Source organism: Trichosurus vulpecula, chromosome 5 (assembly GCF_011100635.1).
Source record: "Trichosurus vulpecula isolate mTriVul1 chromosome 5, mTriVul1.pri, whole genome shotgun sequence".
Taxonomy (NCBI): Eukaryota; Metazoa; Chordata; class Mammalia; order Diprotodontia; family Phalangeridae; genus Trichosurus; species Trichosurus vulpecula.
In genome coordinates this window covers 177,367,468-177,382,050 of record NC_050577.1, presented here as the reverse complement: position 1 = coordinate 177,382,050, position 14,583 = coordinate 177,367,468, and the positions used below count along the sequence as shown (strand labels likewise).

At 36.8% G+C, this 14,583-nt stretch overlaps 1 protein-coding gene across 1 annotated transcript in view; it reads right to left on the bottom strand.

Annotated features, from left to right (window-relative positions):
* The window catches only part of ITPR2 (inositol 1,4,5-trisphosphate receptor type 2), a 545,841-nt gene that overhangs the window by 412,171 nt on the left and 119,087 nt on the right, over positions 1-14,583 (bottom strand). The window contains exons 3-5 of the mRNA XM_036758879.1: positions 8,435-8,550; positions 4,333-4,419; positions 2,696-2,854 (exon numbers count right to left, since the gene is read on the bottom strand). Coding sequence (XP_036614774.1) covers positions 2,696-2,854; positions 4,333-4,419; positions 8,435-8,550 — 362 coding nt within the window. The remainder of the gene's footprint in view (positions 1-2,695; positions 2,855-4,332; positions 4,420-8,434; positions 8,551-14,583) is intronic.

Sequence of the window (14,583 nt, the reverse complement as noted above, 5' to 3'; positions counted from 1 at the left end):
GGATCAAAGACGTAGAGCTCAGAGTGGCTTCAGAAGACATCTGAGTCCAACCCCCTCAGTTGAAAGATTAGGAAAGGGAGGTACAGGAAAGGGAAAGTGATTTGATCAAGGTTACACACAGATAGCAAATATCAGAGGTGGAATTTGAACCCACATTCTCTTACAATGAAGCCTACATTCTTTACACCATGCCACAACATAGAAGCTTTCCCCTAATAGTTCAGGATTTCTGTTCTTGTTGCTTCCATTCAATGAGAATCAAAGCTCACTATTTGTAACCCACCATGAAGGAAATAAAACGTGTGTCTTTGGGGATCAGTTCAGTGTAAAAAATGATACAATAACAAAAATAAATTATTCCAGATGAGTAATTGTGCTTTATTTGTCAAAATTAAGTATGGTAAGTACTATAATTTTTCATATGTTCCCTCAATAGCTTTTACAATAACTGTAGTTAAAGAAAAGCTTTCTAACATGTTGAAAATTGAAAAACTATGGTTTTCTGACCCATGAGGCTGCTTTTTCATGTGGATATCACCATCCTTAAACCTCCATGACACATCTGACCCCTGCCATTGTTAACAGTTATTGTTAATAACTGCCAAGAGTTCCTGCTAATTTTATAAGGATTGATCAAATCTACCCCATTCCCTTTACTTGGGTCACGATGAACCTATTGGATGATGGTCATCAACCTAAATGCCACTTGAAATAGTGACTGAAAAAGTAACCCACACTGCCACCATTTACAAGTACTTTGATCCTTACATTCCTGTTCTCATTTATTCTTTTTTTCTTGACATTAGCACAAATTGAGCACTTGTTGAACCACCAATTACAAAATACCATTTATTAAAAATATCTTCAAATAAATTATAAAATGTTTTTATTTTAAAAGAATGGAAAACATGCCTAGAGAGAAATAAACGTAACAACTGTGATTAGTAATATGACATATATAATGACTAGGATGTGCTTTATATTTTCACAGCAACCTTAATCACACATAATTATACATACAAAAGCTAACACACTCCGTGACTAGCAAAAAAAAAAAAAAGTGAAATTTTTTTAGCTATAAGCAGTGTGGAAGGTTGTCTCAAGCCATGCCTTTTGGAGTACATCTATATGAAGTTGACTTCTTTGCTATATATAATCACTGCATCTCACATATTAAGAAAATCCATATGTTTGACTCTTTGCTTACCTTTTTCAATAAAAATACATATATTCATTTCAAATAGTTCATTACATTCAACTCTCTAATAACTCTCTAGGTGTTTGGGGGCAATAAGAAGGAAGAGGAACAAAATGGGTAAATGAAACTTGTAAAAAAAAAAAAACAAAAATAAAAAACCGCCAAATCTCCATTTTAGCCAAAGATTTTAAACTATTCTCCCAAAATCTTCAGAGCTTTAGTCCTTTATGTTTTGTTGAGCTGCAGATAGAAGTCCTATTTAGCAGTTAAATGGACAAAAGAAATTAGCCAAGGACATAGATTGCCCACAACCTAAATAATCAGTCCCTGAATATTTGAGAGTTGATTGTAATCAACAACACAGTACCATGCTCAAAGCACACATAAAACACCTACTGGGTGCAAAAATAAATAAATAAAGGGGGCTTTAAGATTGTTTTTTTTTAAGAACTCAAGAAAATAAAATTTAAAGTGCATTACATTCCTGCATGCCATGCTTCACTCAACCTTACCTACTGGTTAACCAAATTAAACCATCAAGCTTGTGTCCTGTGGGATTAAATTAGTACTTCAAAATTCACTGAAAGTACAATTCAACTGGAAAAAAATGTAAATTACCCAAATCTTTACATAATATATAAAAAGCATTCATCAAAGAATGAAACAATTGTAAAAGCAATGATATTCCCTCGATTTCATTGATCCAGAGGTATATATGCTTAGCTTGTAACCTATCCTGAAAGTAACCCACTATTTTTAAATCACTCCTTAAGAAAGTGATGAAGTATCAAGACTGCAGTATTAAATCATTCATGTTATCTATTCAGTCATCTAATCTAAAAAGCTTTTTAAAACTTCACAGTGCCTTATTTTCATACAAAATACATAAAACAAATGTATCTAAACAACTATTTTAGATGTAGTTGTCATCTATGAGAAGATACTCATCTACATTTTCTCACACTTCATATCTTTTTTTTAAATAATATTTTTCCCCAATTACATGTGAAAATAATTTTTAACATTCAGGGTTTTTTAAGTTTCAAGTCCCAAATTCTATTCTTCCCTCCCTCCCCTCCTCCCTCTCTGAGACTGTAAGCAATCTGACATAGGTATTCTCCTCAAACTTCAGGACATATGCTTATTTAGAATAATAAATTGATAATTCTCTGGACTCTCCCTATTAATTCATTGTTCTCGCTTAAATCTATAAAGATTTAGAAATCTAAACTCTTTTCTGAGCATCAACCTCAGTAGGTGTTAAATGTAGCTAACCTTACCAAACCTAGCTGAAAGTTGGCTTAAGGTAATCTGATTCTTTTGTTATGCTTGACTCATACTTATTATAAATAAGTCATTTTAATGCATGCAAAGAGAATAGGTTGAAGCCCCCAAGTTATCTATTCCTAGAATTACACTTTCCCTTCTATTGATTATAAAGAACTGTAATTCTCTTTGCAAACAAATCTTTTTCCTTTTTAGGTTATATTTACATACATTGTCACCTTCACTCCTCAGTTTCCAAAAGGGATGAATATAAAACCAAGACCCTTCATTTCCTGCAGCATCCAAGGACACCCGCATGGCATTCTTCTCCAGTAAGGCAGGCAAGCGCTTGTTAACTGTTAGGTATTTGTTGCTTTTTATGTGCAGTAGCTGTCAGGAAAACAAATAATCTCAGTTTTTTGCATATCCATTTGATAATGTTTTATACTAGTATCATATAGATATCCACAAGTCCCTGAGGTTAGTATAGAAGGAAGGAACATTTTCATGCCCACACCTAGTTTAATTCAAAAAACATTTTTAAACAGCTACTGTGCTTTGTCCTCTGCTAAGACACTGTGCTATGTTTGTCCTTTAGATACAAAGATAAAATACAATTTTTGTTTGTGTTCTCCTTAACCTCAGTTGATCAATTTTCCCAATCATACCTCTCTCAAAAGGACCCCACAAACTAAAATGGGAACAGTATTTTTTTTAAAAAAGGAAAACTTCAGAAATACTTTTACCCTGTCAAAGTGGCAAAATTAAATAAAGCCCATGAAATTGGAATTAAATTCTTTCACCCCTCCTCAAGCCCTGCACATAAAAGAAAAATAGAAGTTAAAAGAAATCTAAATAACGATATTGTCCTGCTTTTTTTTTATCATAAACCAAGGAACATGTTAAAAGTTATAAATAAAATGTGAAAAAATAACATAGTTGGGCTCAGTCATATAATGTGTACACAGGTCAACTAATAATTAAAATAGGCCTGCTATAGAAATTAAGAAAAGAACGCCATCTAACTTATTTGAAAATTGTCATCTAACACTTTATAAGAAGATGGAATGGATTTAATCTTCAAACCAGAAATGAGGAAGGACTACTATTTTCACATATTTTGCATAAGATGGAGGCGAGGCTTTTTTCAACTTTTCAATCAAGTTGTTTCACTATGTACTCTAAAATTACATAATAGCTAGGTCCATCTACACACACCTGCACAAAACTAGTTGATATAGACACACCTTCGAATGAATAAAATTATGATACATATTAACTAAAAACATCAAAACACCACCACAATTATTTATACCTGAGGATGTCAATTTAAATGCTTCAAAATATTAATATTCTGTTATAATTTATATTTAGGACAGCTAGGTGGGGCAGTAGATAGAGTGGTAGGCCTGAAAGACATCTTCTAGAGTTCAAATCTGACCTTAGGCATTTACTAGCTGTGTGACCTTGGGCAAGTCACTTAACCCTGTTTCCTCATGTTCTAGAGAAGGAAATGGTAAAGCACTCCAGTATCTCTGCCAAGAAAACCCCAAATGGGGTTACAAAGAGTTGGACATAACTGAAAACCTACTGAACAAGAGCAAAGATTTATATTTAAGGAAAACTTATCCCTTCCCTACCCAAATTACCATGAAAATTTTAAACATTTTTTATTTTTTTGGAGAGGGGAAGGCAGGGCAATTGGGGTTAAGTGACTTGCCTAAGGTCACACAGCTAATAAGTGTCTGAGGCCATATTTGACCTCAGATCCTCCTGACTCCAGGGCAGATGCTCTACTCACTACACCACTTAGCTCTACCCCCTAAACTTTTTTTAGGAGAAAAAAAATCAATAAAATAGAGACTTACTTGTATCACATTACTATATTTAACAATTTCTCCCAACAGCTTCCTATTCTCCGACTCATTCTGTTTTTGTTCCAGCTCTGCAGCATGCTGCAAAACAGTTATCAGATCATCAATAAGAAAACACAGTATCAAGGGTACAGTACCTGACAAGAAAGCCATTTGACATGAAAACTGGCAACGTGAAATGATATTCATGGCTCCTGTGATTCTCTAAACCCCCTAGGGCCTGGAATCCGTTCAAGAAAGTTCTGGCCACCTTCAACCCTATTTGTGAATTCAAGAGTAATCCTGAGCCTTCCCTATATTCAGCTTCCTTATCTGAAAACGATGGGGCTGGGGGTAATAATAGCACATATATGTCAAGAATATTGTGAAGCTTAAATGAAATATTTGTAAAATGCTTTGCAAACCTTAAAATATTATATGGATGTTATTATCATTACCACCACCACCACCACCACCACCACCACCACCACCACCACCACTACTACTATGTGTGATAAAGGCTGAAATGCTGATTTATAGGGTAAAACTTAACAGTTATCACAGGGAAATGTTACCTTGAGGCCCCAGACCTTACTTTTCACATAGGAAGTCCAGTTCCTAAGATCCAAGGCCCAGACATCCTTCTGGGTCCCTAGCATCTCTTATTCTTCCCTTATCAGATTTCCAGAAAAGTACATGGTTGGTAGGGAAAGAAGGAGTGAGAAAATCTAGCTTTTAGACACAAATCTCCAGAAAGTGAACTCTCTGGATTTGGAGCTTTCACCATCAAACTTTGATGGTAATATTTGCCAACTTCCAATGTAAAAATGCTCACAATTTCTGTCTGTGTTTCCTCAACAAGTTACTTAATCTCTCTGAGATACAGTTTTCTCAACAATAAAATGATAGAGTGTGGGCTGGATGATCTCTGAAAGTCCTAATAAATGTTTTTTAGGCAATTAAACTCCAAGATCCTTTGTGGATTTTGTATATCCTTGAGACAATGAGTAGTCTACCACATCTTTTGAGCAGGCAATGGATAAGGTCCAAGTCAGACCTGGACCTCAATTTTCTCAACTATTAAATAAGGGGGTTGAGATAGATGAGCTCTAAGATTCCTTGTAAATCTACAATTTCCACCATCCTATCTCACTGGGTAAGTTGTCCAAAGGACAACCATGAATGTTGGTGAAATAATCTCAGTTGAGAAGTCTTATGCATGCTTTATGCCTTAACTCTAGGAAAGGTTCAGGGCTGGACTATGCTGATAAATGTTTAACAACCAGCTTTCCAAAAATGCAGCACATGTGAGTTTAATCTACATTATTAACACTTTCTCCACCATTTTCTTAAGTCTAGATAATCAACAAAACAATAAATCAAGCTTTGATATGTAGCGTTTGCCAGTTTCCGAGGTATAAATGCTCACACTGAAAATGTAATGGCTTTCTCAAGCCCATGTAAGCTGGATCTGGCACACCCCTAATTCAAGGATATCTAATGAAAGGAACTTTCTAAAGGGTCCATATGGCAGCTGGGGCAAAGTTAAGGGTTAATGTGATACTATAAGAGTTACTTCACCTATTAGTTTAGGGCTTTGACTGAAATGAATCTATGATGGTTGAACAGTACTAGGAAGGAAATTTTTTTTCTTGTAATTCCTCTAAATACCTATTTCTGGTGGACCTACAACAAAGGCCTCCACATTCCCTACAGATCTAAGTGACTGATATTATGGAATCCATGTAAATGGGTGAGGGATTTGAGCGTGAGCCAGGATTTAGCACCCTCACATAAAAAAAGTGATTTGAATGAGTAACTGAGAACTTAGAAAAATGTCTATTGTTCTATGGGACTAAGATGTATGTGTTGGCATAGAAGTCTCAGGTTTGGAAAAGTTTTACAATATCTCACAAACAAAAGATTTTGAAAGACTTAAACTCTGATCAATGCAATGACCAACTACAATTCCAGAGTAGTCATGATGAAACATGCCACATATTTCCTTAAGGAAAGGTGATGGACTCAGAAGGTAGATTGAAACATATGTTTTTTAAATATGGCTAATGTAGAAATTTGTTTTGCTTGACTTTGTTTTCCTTTCTTTTTATTCAATGGGAGAAGAAAGAAGAACAGAAGACAGATTTGGGTTTATTAAAAAAAAAATTTAAAAAAGTACCTGCTCCAGGCCCTATAATGATCTTAATTTCTGATATTTACATACATGTTAAGGGTTACAAAGTACTTCACATAAATTATTTCATTTGAGTCTCACAACCAACTCAGAAGCAGATAACCAATCAATAAGCAAATTTTTTTTTAAATGCCTACTGTGTGCCAGGGATAAAAAGACAAAAGGAAAAACAGTACCTCCCTTCAAGGAGCTTATAATCTAGTTAGGAAAAATGACATACACATAAACAGGTATATGCAAACTATATAAAAATAGAAACAAAATTACTTAGAGGGTGAGGGGAATGAGGCGAGTTGCCCGAGAGATCAAGAAAAATCTCAGAAGATGGTGCTAAATCTTAGCCTTAAAGGAAAGTAGGGATTCTGAGAGGCAGAAGTAAGGAAGGGCATTAGTGTCCTAGTTTTCCCAAATCCTCTCCAACATTTATCATTTTCCTTTTCTGTCATATTAGACAATCTGATAGGTATGAAGTGATACCTGAATTATTTTAATTTGCATTCCTCTAATCAATAATGATCTAGAGAATTTTTTCAGATGACTAGAAATTTTTAATTTCTTCATCTGAAAACTGCCTGCTCACATCCTTTGACCATTTGTCAATTGGGGGAAAATGTTCTTGTATAAATAAAATCTATGCAGCCAATAATAGAAGGAACGCAGAAAACTTTCCTAGACAGTCTCAGACAGGATGTGATTGGGTTGGAATATTGTTGTGGAGTAGGAAATGATGAGCTGGTTAATTTAGAAAAAGACTTGGCCTTATGAAGGAAGATGCTATGCACCTTCAGAGAAACAAATGACAAGTGGAAATAAGTATACTACAGTCTTACTTATATGTGCATGAGTACATACATGTATATGTGTGTGTGTATGTTTATAGACATCCATGTATATTTATATATGTGTGTGTATATATATGTACATATATATACACACATACACATACATATGTTTAATTGTAGCCTCCCTCCTTTAGGGTGGTTTGGGGGAGGGGGCAGAGGGAAAGAAATAAAGTAAAAAGTGCACGGCAGAGAACAAAAGAAAACCTACAAGAAAGCAAAGAAAAGCTGGGCAGCTTTGAAAACAATGTGTAATACTGCTTATATAGGGTTTCTTGAAATGGGAATTTATTGTTTATATTGAATCTTCTCTTATGTTCTGCTCTGTACGTGGCAATTTTCTTTCTTTTCTCATTTTTCTATTTAGCTTTCAAATAAATTTTAAGATTTCCCCCCCAAAAAAGAGATCACAAATAACCATGGAGAGAGCAATTTCCATTGAATATTGAGGTTGGAAGCTAAACTATAAACAGTTAAGAGAGAGAAAAGAAAGGAAATAGAGGCACCTGTGTTGTAGGTAGAAAAGCTGGGTAAGCCTATAGACTGGTTCTTGAACTGATACCTCAGACATGAGGAACCACGTATTCAAAGGCACGTATTCAGAGCAATAGAATAACAAGTACAGGAAACAGCTAGCAGGTCATAGTTAGAATAGAGTATGGGAAGGGAAGTAATATGAAGTAAAATTAGAAAGGTAGATTGGGACAAGACTGTGGAGGGCTTTAAATGCCAGGCTACGGATCCTTTATTTTATCCCAGAGGCAATAGGGACACGCTCCAGCTAAGGTTAGATTGGCCATTCCTTACTCCGGCTCCCAAATGTTCCTCCAGCTGGGATCACTAAGACTCTCTTTAGTGGGTTTTTGGTGGAGCTTTCTTCTCAACCCCTTATATGCCAGGAAATGTTAAATGGGCACACCCTATGACTTTAAAATCTCATCCAGTTTCAATTTTTTTTTTGTTATTTTAGACATTTCTGAGCTGACTAAAAGTTCAGAGTTATAGAAACCAAGAGAAAAGATTTCTATTTTTAAACTAACTCTAACCTAAGGACTCACAAATAATAACCTATAATGGGCCTTACCTGTAATTTCTTAAGCAATGCTGCTTCTGTGTGGTTTCCTTGTTTAGCTTGCTTGGCCTTCCAGTATTGTTTTTGTGCAGAATATCGGTTCATAGGGCATACTTTAAAAAGGCAATCTGTAACAAATTTTTTTCAAATAAGAAGAATGGTCAATGCCAAATAATTTTCTCAAATTCCTATCATAGCCAAAAGCTTTTATGCTATGCTATTACAATTTTTAAAAATACAATTTATCCATAGCACTCAGCTTAGAGATCACCTTGCCCAACTTCCTCATTACTCAATATTATTTTAAAAGAAAATGAACTTGAGAGACCAAGCCAACACAGCAATCTTAGAAGGAAAGAACAGCGCCCTGCTCCCCCCACACCTGCTCCAACAATGACCTATGAAGAATGCCAGAGGGAAAAAAGGACAAATGCTTGATAACTGGGAAAAATAATTTTCAAAAAGAAACCTAATTAGTTATTGGGAGAAATCAGTTTTTAATCAGCACATGGCTACCTAATTTCAAAACTGGCTGGTTTCCTATAGGTGACTTCTTTGGCCTTGGTCTCTTCATTTGCAACTGCCCATTTCTTGGGTCCATCTTCCATAGCCAAGGTGAAGTTGCATCACAAAGGTAATCAAGGTTGTCCCTTACTCCATTACATACCCATCTATGTTCCATAATAAATCACAGAAAAAAATATTCCGAGGAAATTGAGCAGTAGTGTAGCACAAGAGAAAGCACCTTAGACTAGGAGTCAGGAGATGTAGATTTCTGTAATGGCAACCACACTGGCATACCCAGGATGTCTGCTAGGGCAGTTTCTTTTATCTGCTTTACTAGGAAAGACAGCTGTTTCAGGGGTCAATAATCTTCTTTACTTCCATAAAATACAAACAGCAAAAATACAGAGTAGAGAAATAAAGACCAATGGACAGGACTCTACTGCCTGAATAAAAAAAACACTTCTATATATATACTTTACATCCACCACTGAATTGAGAGAGCCTTTATATCTGAGCAGTCGGGGGTCTGAACTTACGGCTACTCAGAATCTCAACCAGATCCTTCCTGTAAGCAAGCCCCCAAAGCAAAAGCTCACCTCTCAGATTACATACTCTTTCACCTAATAGGCTCAGAGCTAGAAGGCATCACGACCCTCCTGACTCAGTGCCTAATTAGAAATTAGCAAAAAGTGCGTAAGCCTTCCTACAAATAAGCAAGCAAGCTTCCCTTAATCAGCTCCACATGAGGCCTATTGATGGGCAGGGAAGATCTTATTCCCCATTAACCTTATAGTTCCATTGCTAGTTTTAAGTTCCTCATCTATAAAATGAAGGAATTAGATAAGATAGCCAGCCCTTACTGCCCTGATATTCAAAGAGTGGTCACTAACAGTTCAAAGTCTACTTGGCAAGATATTTCCAGTGGGGTGCTTGCCCTTGTGCCATTCTTAGTGATGTCTCCAAATAAAAAGATATAGATGGCAATTATGAAATTGGAAAACAATATGAAGATGGCAGAAATGACTAACATACTGGATAACAGTTCTAGCATTCAATAATATTTGTGACAAAAGTATACAATCATAGATTTAGAGCTGGAGGACAACTCAAAGGCCATTAAGTCCACCCCCTCAATTTATAGATGAGGAAACTGAAGACCAGAGAAGTCAAATGACTTTGCCCAGGGTCACACAGCTAGTAAATATTTGTGACAGGATTAAAACTCACATCCTCCTGACTCCAAGTCCAGTGTTCTATCCATTATGCCATGTTTCCTCTCAAATACTATACTCATTTGTGTGTTAAAAACACTAAAAATCACAGGAATTAACTGACCCTTCCTACAATTTTGAAGATCTATTTAAACCTAAAAGTTCACATCTCCATAGTGAAGAAATACTAGAAACTTTCCTAATAAGATCAAGAATAGAACAAGGATGCCCATTATCATCATTATTATGTAATATGACACTAGAAAAGGTAGCTGTAGCAAAAAGGAAAAAAATTTTAAAAGAGAGAACAAATGTTGAGGACAAATATAGCTCTATTTGTAGATCATATGACAATTTACATACAAGGTGCTAAAGAATCAGCAAAAAATTAATTGAGATAATAAATAACTTCAGCAGAGTAGTAAGACACAAACTATAATATCCAAGAAAAAAGTGACCAAGATATGCACATGCTGTGTATATCCTGGTGATTATGCATGAGAGCTGCCTTCACCTTCACAAGTTTGGAACAATGCATACATACATATATTTACATGACTATGTATATGTATATATGTATAAGTACATATATTGTATATATGTGTGTGTGTATGCACTGATAGATACCTATGATTTCCTCAATGTAAGAGGTTCCCAATGAAGAACAACAATTATTCTCCAATTTAAAGTCTTAGAGAGTTAACTAGGGCATTTGGAGTGTAAGGGATTTGCCCAAAGTGACAAAGGCAATATGTGTCAGAGGCAGGCTTAAATTCAGGTTTCTAGACCCTTAGGCCAGCCTTATATCCACTACTCCAAACTGTCTCTATTTCTTTATATCAGAAATGTAATTGGGAACTATTTAACAAAATTGATACAAACCTAATAAAATAGATAATGTTAATATGTAGTTTTCTATTTCAAAATGCCGCCTTTGGGGATCCTTACATATGGTTTAGTGGTCCCCTTTCTATTTGAGTTTGACACTACAGCTTTATATTGTTAAACACCACCCGCCCAAAAAAAAGCCAATCAACATAGCAGTAATGGATAGCTATAACAGTAATGGCTGACACATAGCTCTTCAAAGTTTACACACACACGTGCGCACGCACACACACACACACACGCAATCTCATTTCTCATTTGATCCTCATAAAATCATTCTGAGGGAGAGGTGGAGTCAAGATGGCAGCTGGAAAGCAGGAACTTGCGTGACCTCCCTGCCAGGTCCCTCCAAAAACCTATAAAAAATGGCTCTGAACAAATTCTAGAACTGCAGAACCTACAAAATAGCAGAGGGAAGCAGGGCTCCAGCCCAGGACAGCCTGGATAGTGGCTGGGTAAGGTCTATCGCATGGAACTGGGAGCGGAGTGGAGCAGAGCCCAGCATGAGCCGTGCCTGGACCAACCAGACCGGGAGTTGGGCAGAATAGGCCCTAGCGCCCTGATTCAATGAGCTGTGGCAGTTACCAGACTTCTCAACCCACAAACACCAGAGACAACAGAGAAGGTTAGTAGGGGACAGAGTGAAAGGAGCTTGCGGTTCAGCCACCACTCCGGAGGCAGCAGGGGTGGTGCAGCTACAGAACTACAGCTGCAGTTGCTTCCAGCCTCAGGCCCACCTGGTGGGAGGAATTAAGTGGCAGATCAGAGCTGGACTGCAGAGCCTGCTTAAGATCTGAGTTCTGTCCCGGTTGGCAGTTCCTAGGGGAAAAGGAACACTGGTGTAGCAGAGCTGGTTGTATAGAAATAGCTCTGAAAACAATAGCAGATCCCCTCAAGCTTGGAACAAAGTACTCTCTACTCTACAAGCAGTCATACCCTGATGAAAAACTCAAGGGTCAAGTAGTTGGCTGGGAACATGGCAGGCAGCAAAAACGGACTCAGATTCAGACTCAGACTTTGGAATCTTTCTTTGGTGACAAAGAATACCAAAACATACATCCAGAAGAAGTCAACAAAGTCAAAGAGCATAAATCAAAAGCCTCCAAGAAAAACATGAACTGGTCTCAGGCCATGGAAGAGCTCAAAAAGGATTTGGAAAAGCAAGTTAGAGAAGTAGAGGAAAAACTGGGAAGAGAAATGAGAAGGATGCGCGAAAACCATGAAAAACAAGTCAATGACTTGCTAAAGGAGACCCAAAAAAATACTGAAGAAAATAACACCTCAAAAAATAGACTAACTCAAATGGCAAAAGAGCTCCAAAAAACCAATGAGGAGAAGAATGCCTTGAAAGGCAGAATTAGCCAAATGGAAAAGAAGGTCCAAAAGACCACTGAAGAAAATACCACCTTAAAAATTAGACTGGAGCAAGTGGAAGCTAGTGAATTTAGGAGAAATCAAGATGTTATGAAGCAGAACCAAAGGAATGAAAAAGTAGAAGACAATGTGAAATATCTCATTGGAAAAACCACTGACCTGGAAAATAGATCCAGGAGAGAGAATTTAAAAATTATTGGACTACCTGAAAGCCATGATCCAAAAAAGAGCCTAGATATCATCTTTCAAGAAATTATCAAGGAGAACTGCCCTGATATTCTAGAGCCAGAGGGTAAAATAGAAATTGAAAGAATCCACTGATTGCCTCCTGAAAAAGATACCAAAAAGAAAACTCCTAGGAATATTGTCGCCAAATTCCAGAGCTCCCAGATCAAGGAGAAAATACTGCAAGCAGCCAGAAAGAAACAATTTGAGTACTGTGGAAACACAGTCAGAATAACACAAGATCTAGCAACTTCTACATTAAGGGACTGAAGGGCTTGGAATGCGATATTCCGGAGGTCAATGGAGTTAGGATTAAAACCAAGAATCACCTACCCAGCAAAACTGAGTATAATGCTCCAAGGCAAAATATGGATTTTCAATAAAATAGAGGTCTTTCAAGCGTTGTCAGTGAAAAGACCAGAGCTGAATAGAAAATCTGACTTTCAAACACAAGAATCAAGAGAAGCATGAAAAGGATATATGAGATGGTAAAAGCTAAGGGATCCAATGAGGACTGAAAAAGCTTGGGAGCCCCTGGGAAAATGGAACCTGCAATGGCCCCTAGATAAGTGTAACAAGTGACCTTTAGTTGAGGGGTGATAAATGGGCCAACAAGGAGGGATGCTGTTGAGCAGGGATGAAGATATATGTCATGGGTGGTGAGCCCTCCTCTGAGAGGTCATTTATAGGTTAAGTCTTTCTTTCCTCATACTTTATTATAAGGGATGGTTTTCTAGGAAAGGGTGGGAGGACAAATACAGTGGGAAATATGGATGTTATAAAAATAAAATACATTGATTAAATGTATTTTAAAGAAGGAAAAGTAGATGAGGATATTAAATAAACTCCTCCCTATAAAAGTGAAAAAATTTTAAAAAAATCATTCTGAGGTAGATGACAAAGGTCCTGGTATTATTATCTTCATTTTATGGATGGGATCACCATCACTTAGCGAAGTCAGCCACTTGCCCTTCCTCACAGAAGAAGGAAGTTTCAATACTGAGATATGAACAATGGTGAGATATCATTTAAACACAATGGTTGTATAGTGGATAGATAGCTTCAAATTCAAGAAGAGCTAAATTCAATCCTGCCTCTGGAAATTACTGGCTGTGTGATGGTGTGCCCTAGGAAACCCTCTAAGACCATAAGCAGCAATGAAGGCTCTAACCTGCATCACCTTAGAGTTCCCTGTACCAGTGAACTCAGAGGTCCAAGCCCTGGCCCCATCCTCTCCATTGCTATTCTTCCTGTATGTACTTCTCTAGAACAGCGTGCATCAAACTCAAATAGAATCAAAGCCACTAAACCATACAGAAAGATTCCAGTATTTAGAAAAAACAGTTTATATATTTCTTTTTTTTATTAGTAATAATACATCAACACATTAAAATCATATCAGAACTACATTTTAATCTGGTTCAGGCCATACTCAGGAAAGTTGTGGGCCTCATGTTTGACACATTTCTTCTCCAACTTTGGCCAAGTCATATAGGCAGTCATTGAAAAATGTTTCACCAGCTCCTGTGAGCTATACTTAATCCCTGGCCAATAGCTTATCACTTTTATATTTTAACCTGTGGCCCAAAAAATCTAATCAGATACTACTTTCATAGCCAGCTGTTCACTTCCCAAAACTCTCTTCTGAATTTCCTACTTTTAATCAAGCAGCAGTGATTTTTTTTAAATGCCGCCTGTGTACCCAAGATATTTCTCAGTAATAATGTACCAACCATTCCACTACATCTCTTCTTCCTCTGATTTTTACCATTATCAAACAGCAGTTGTGAATGCACTGAATATCCACTGAATTAAAAAAAAAAACCTGCTTCCTCCAGAGATGACTTAGCTCCTTACTCTACAAGCAAAGTCTCATATTGATTACTGTACTTAAAGTCTTAGTTGAGTGTCCCTCCTTACTTTCTCTTTGTCTTACTTTCTCTTCTGCCCTCCCTC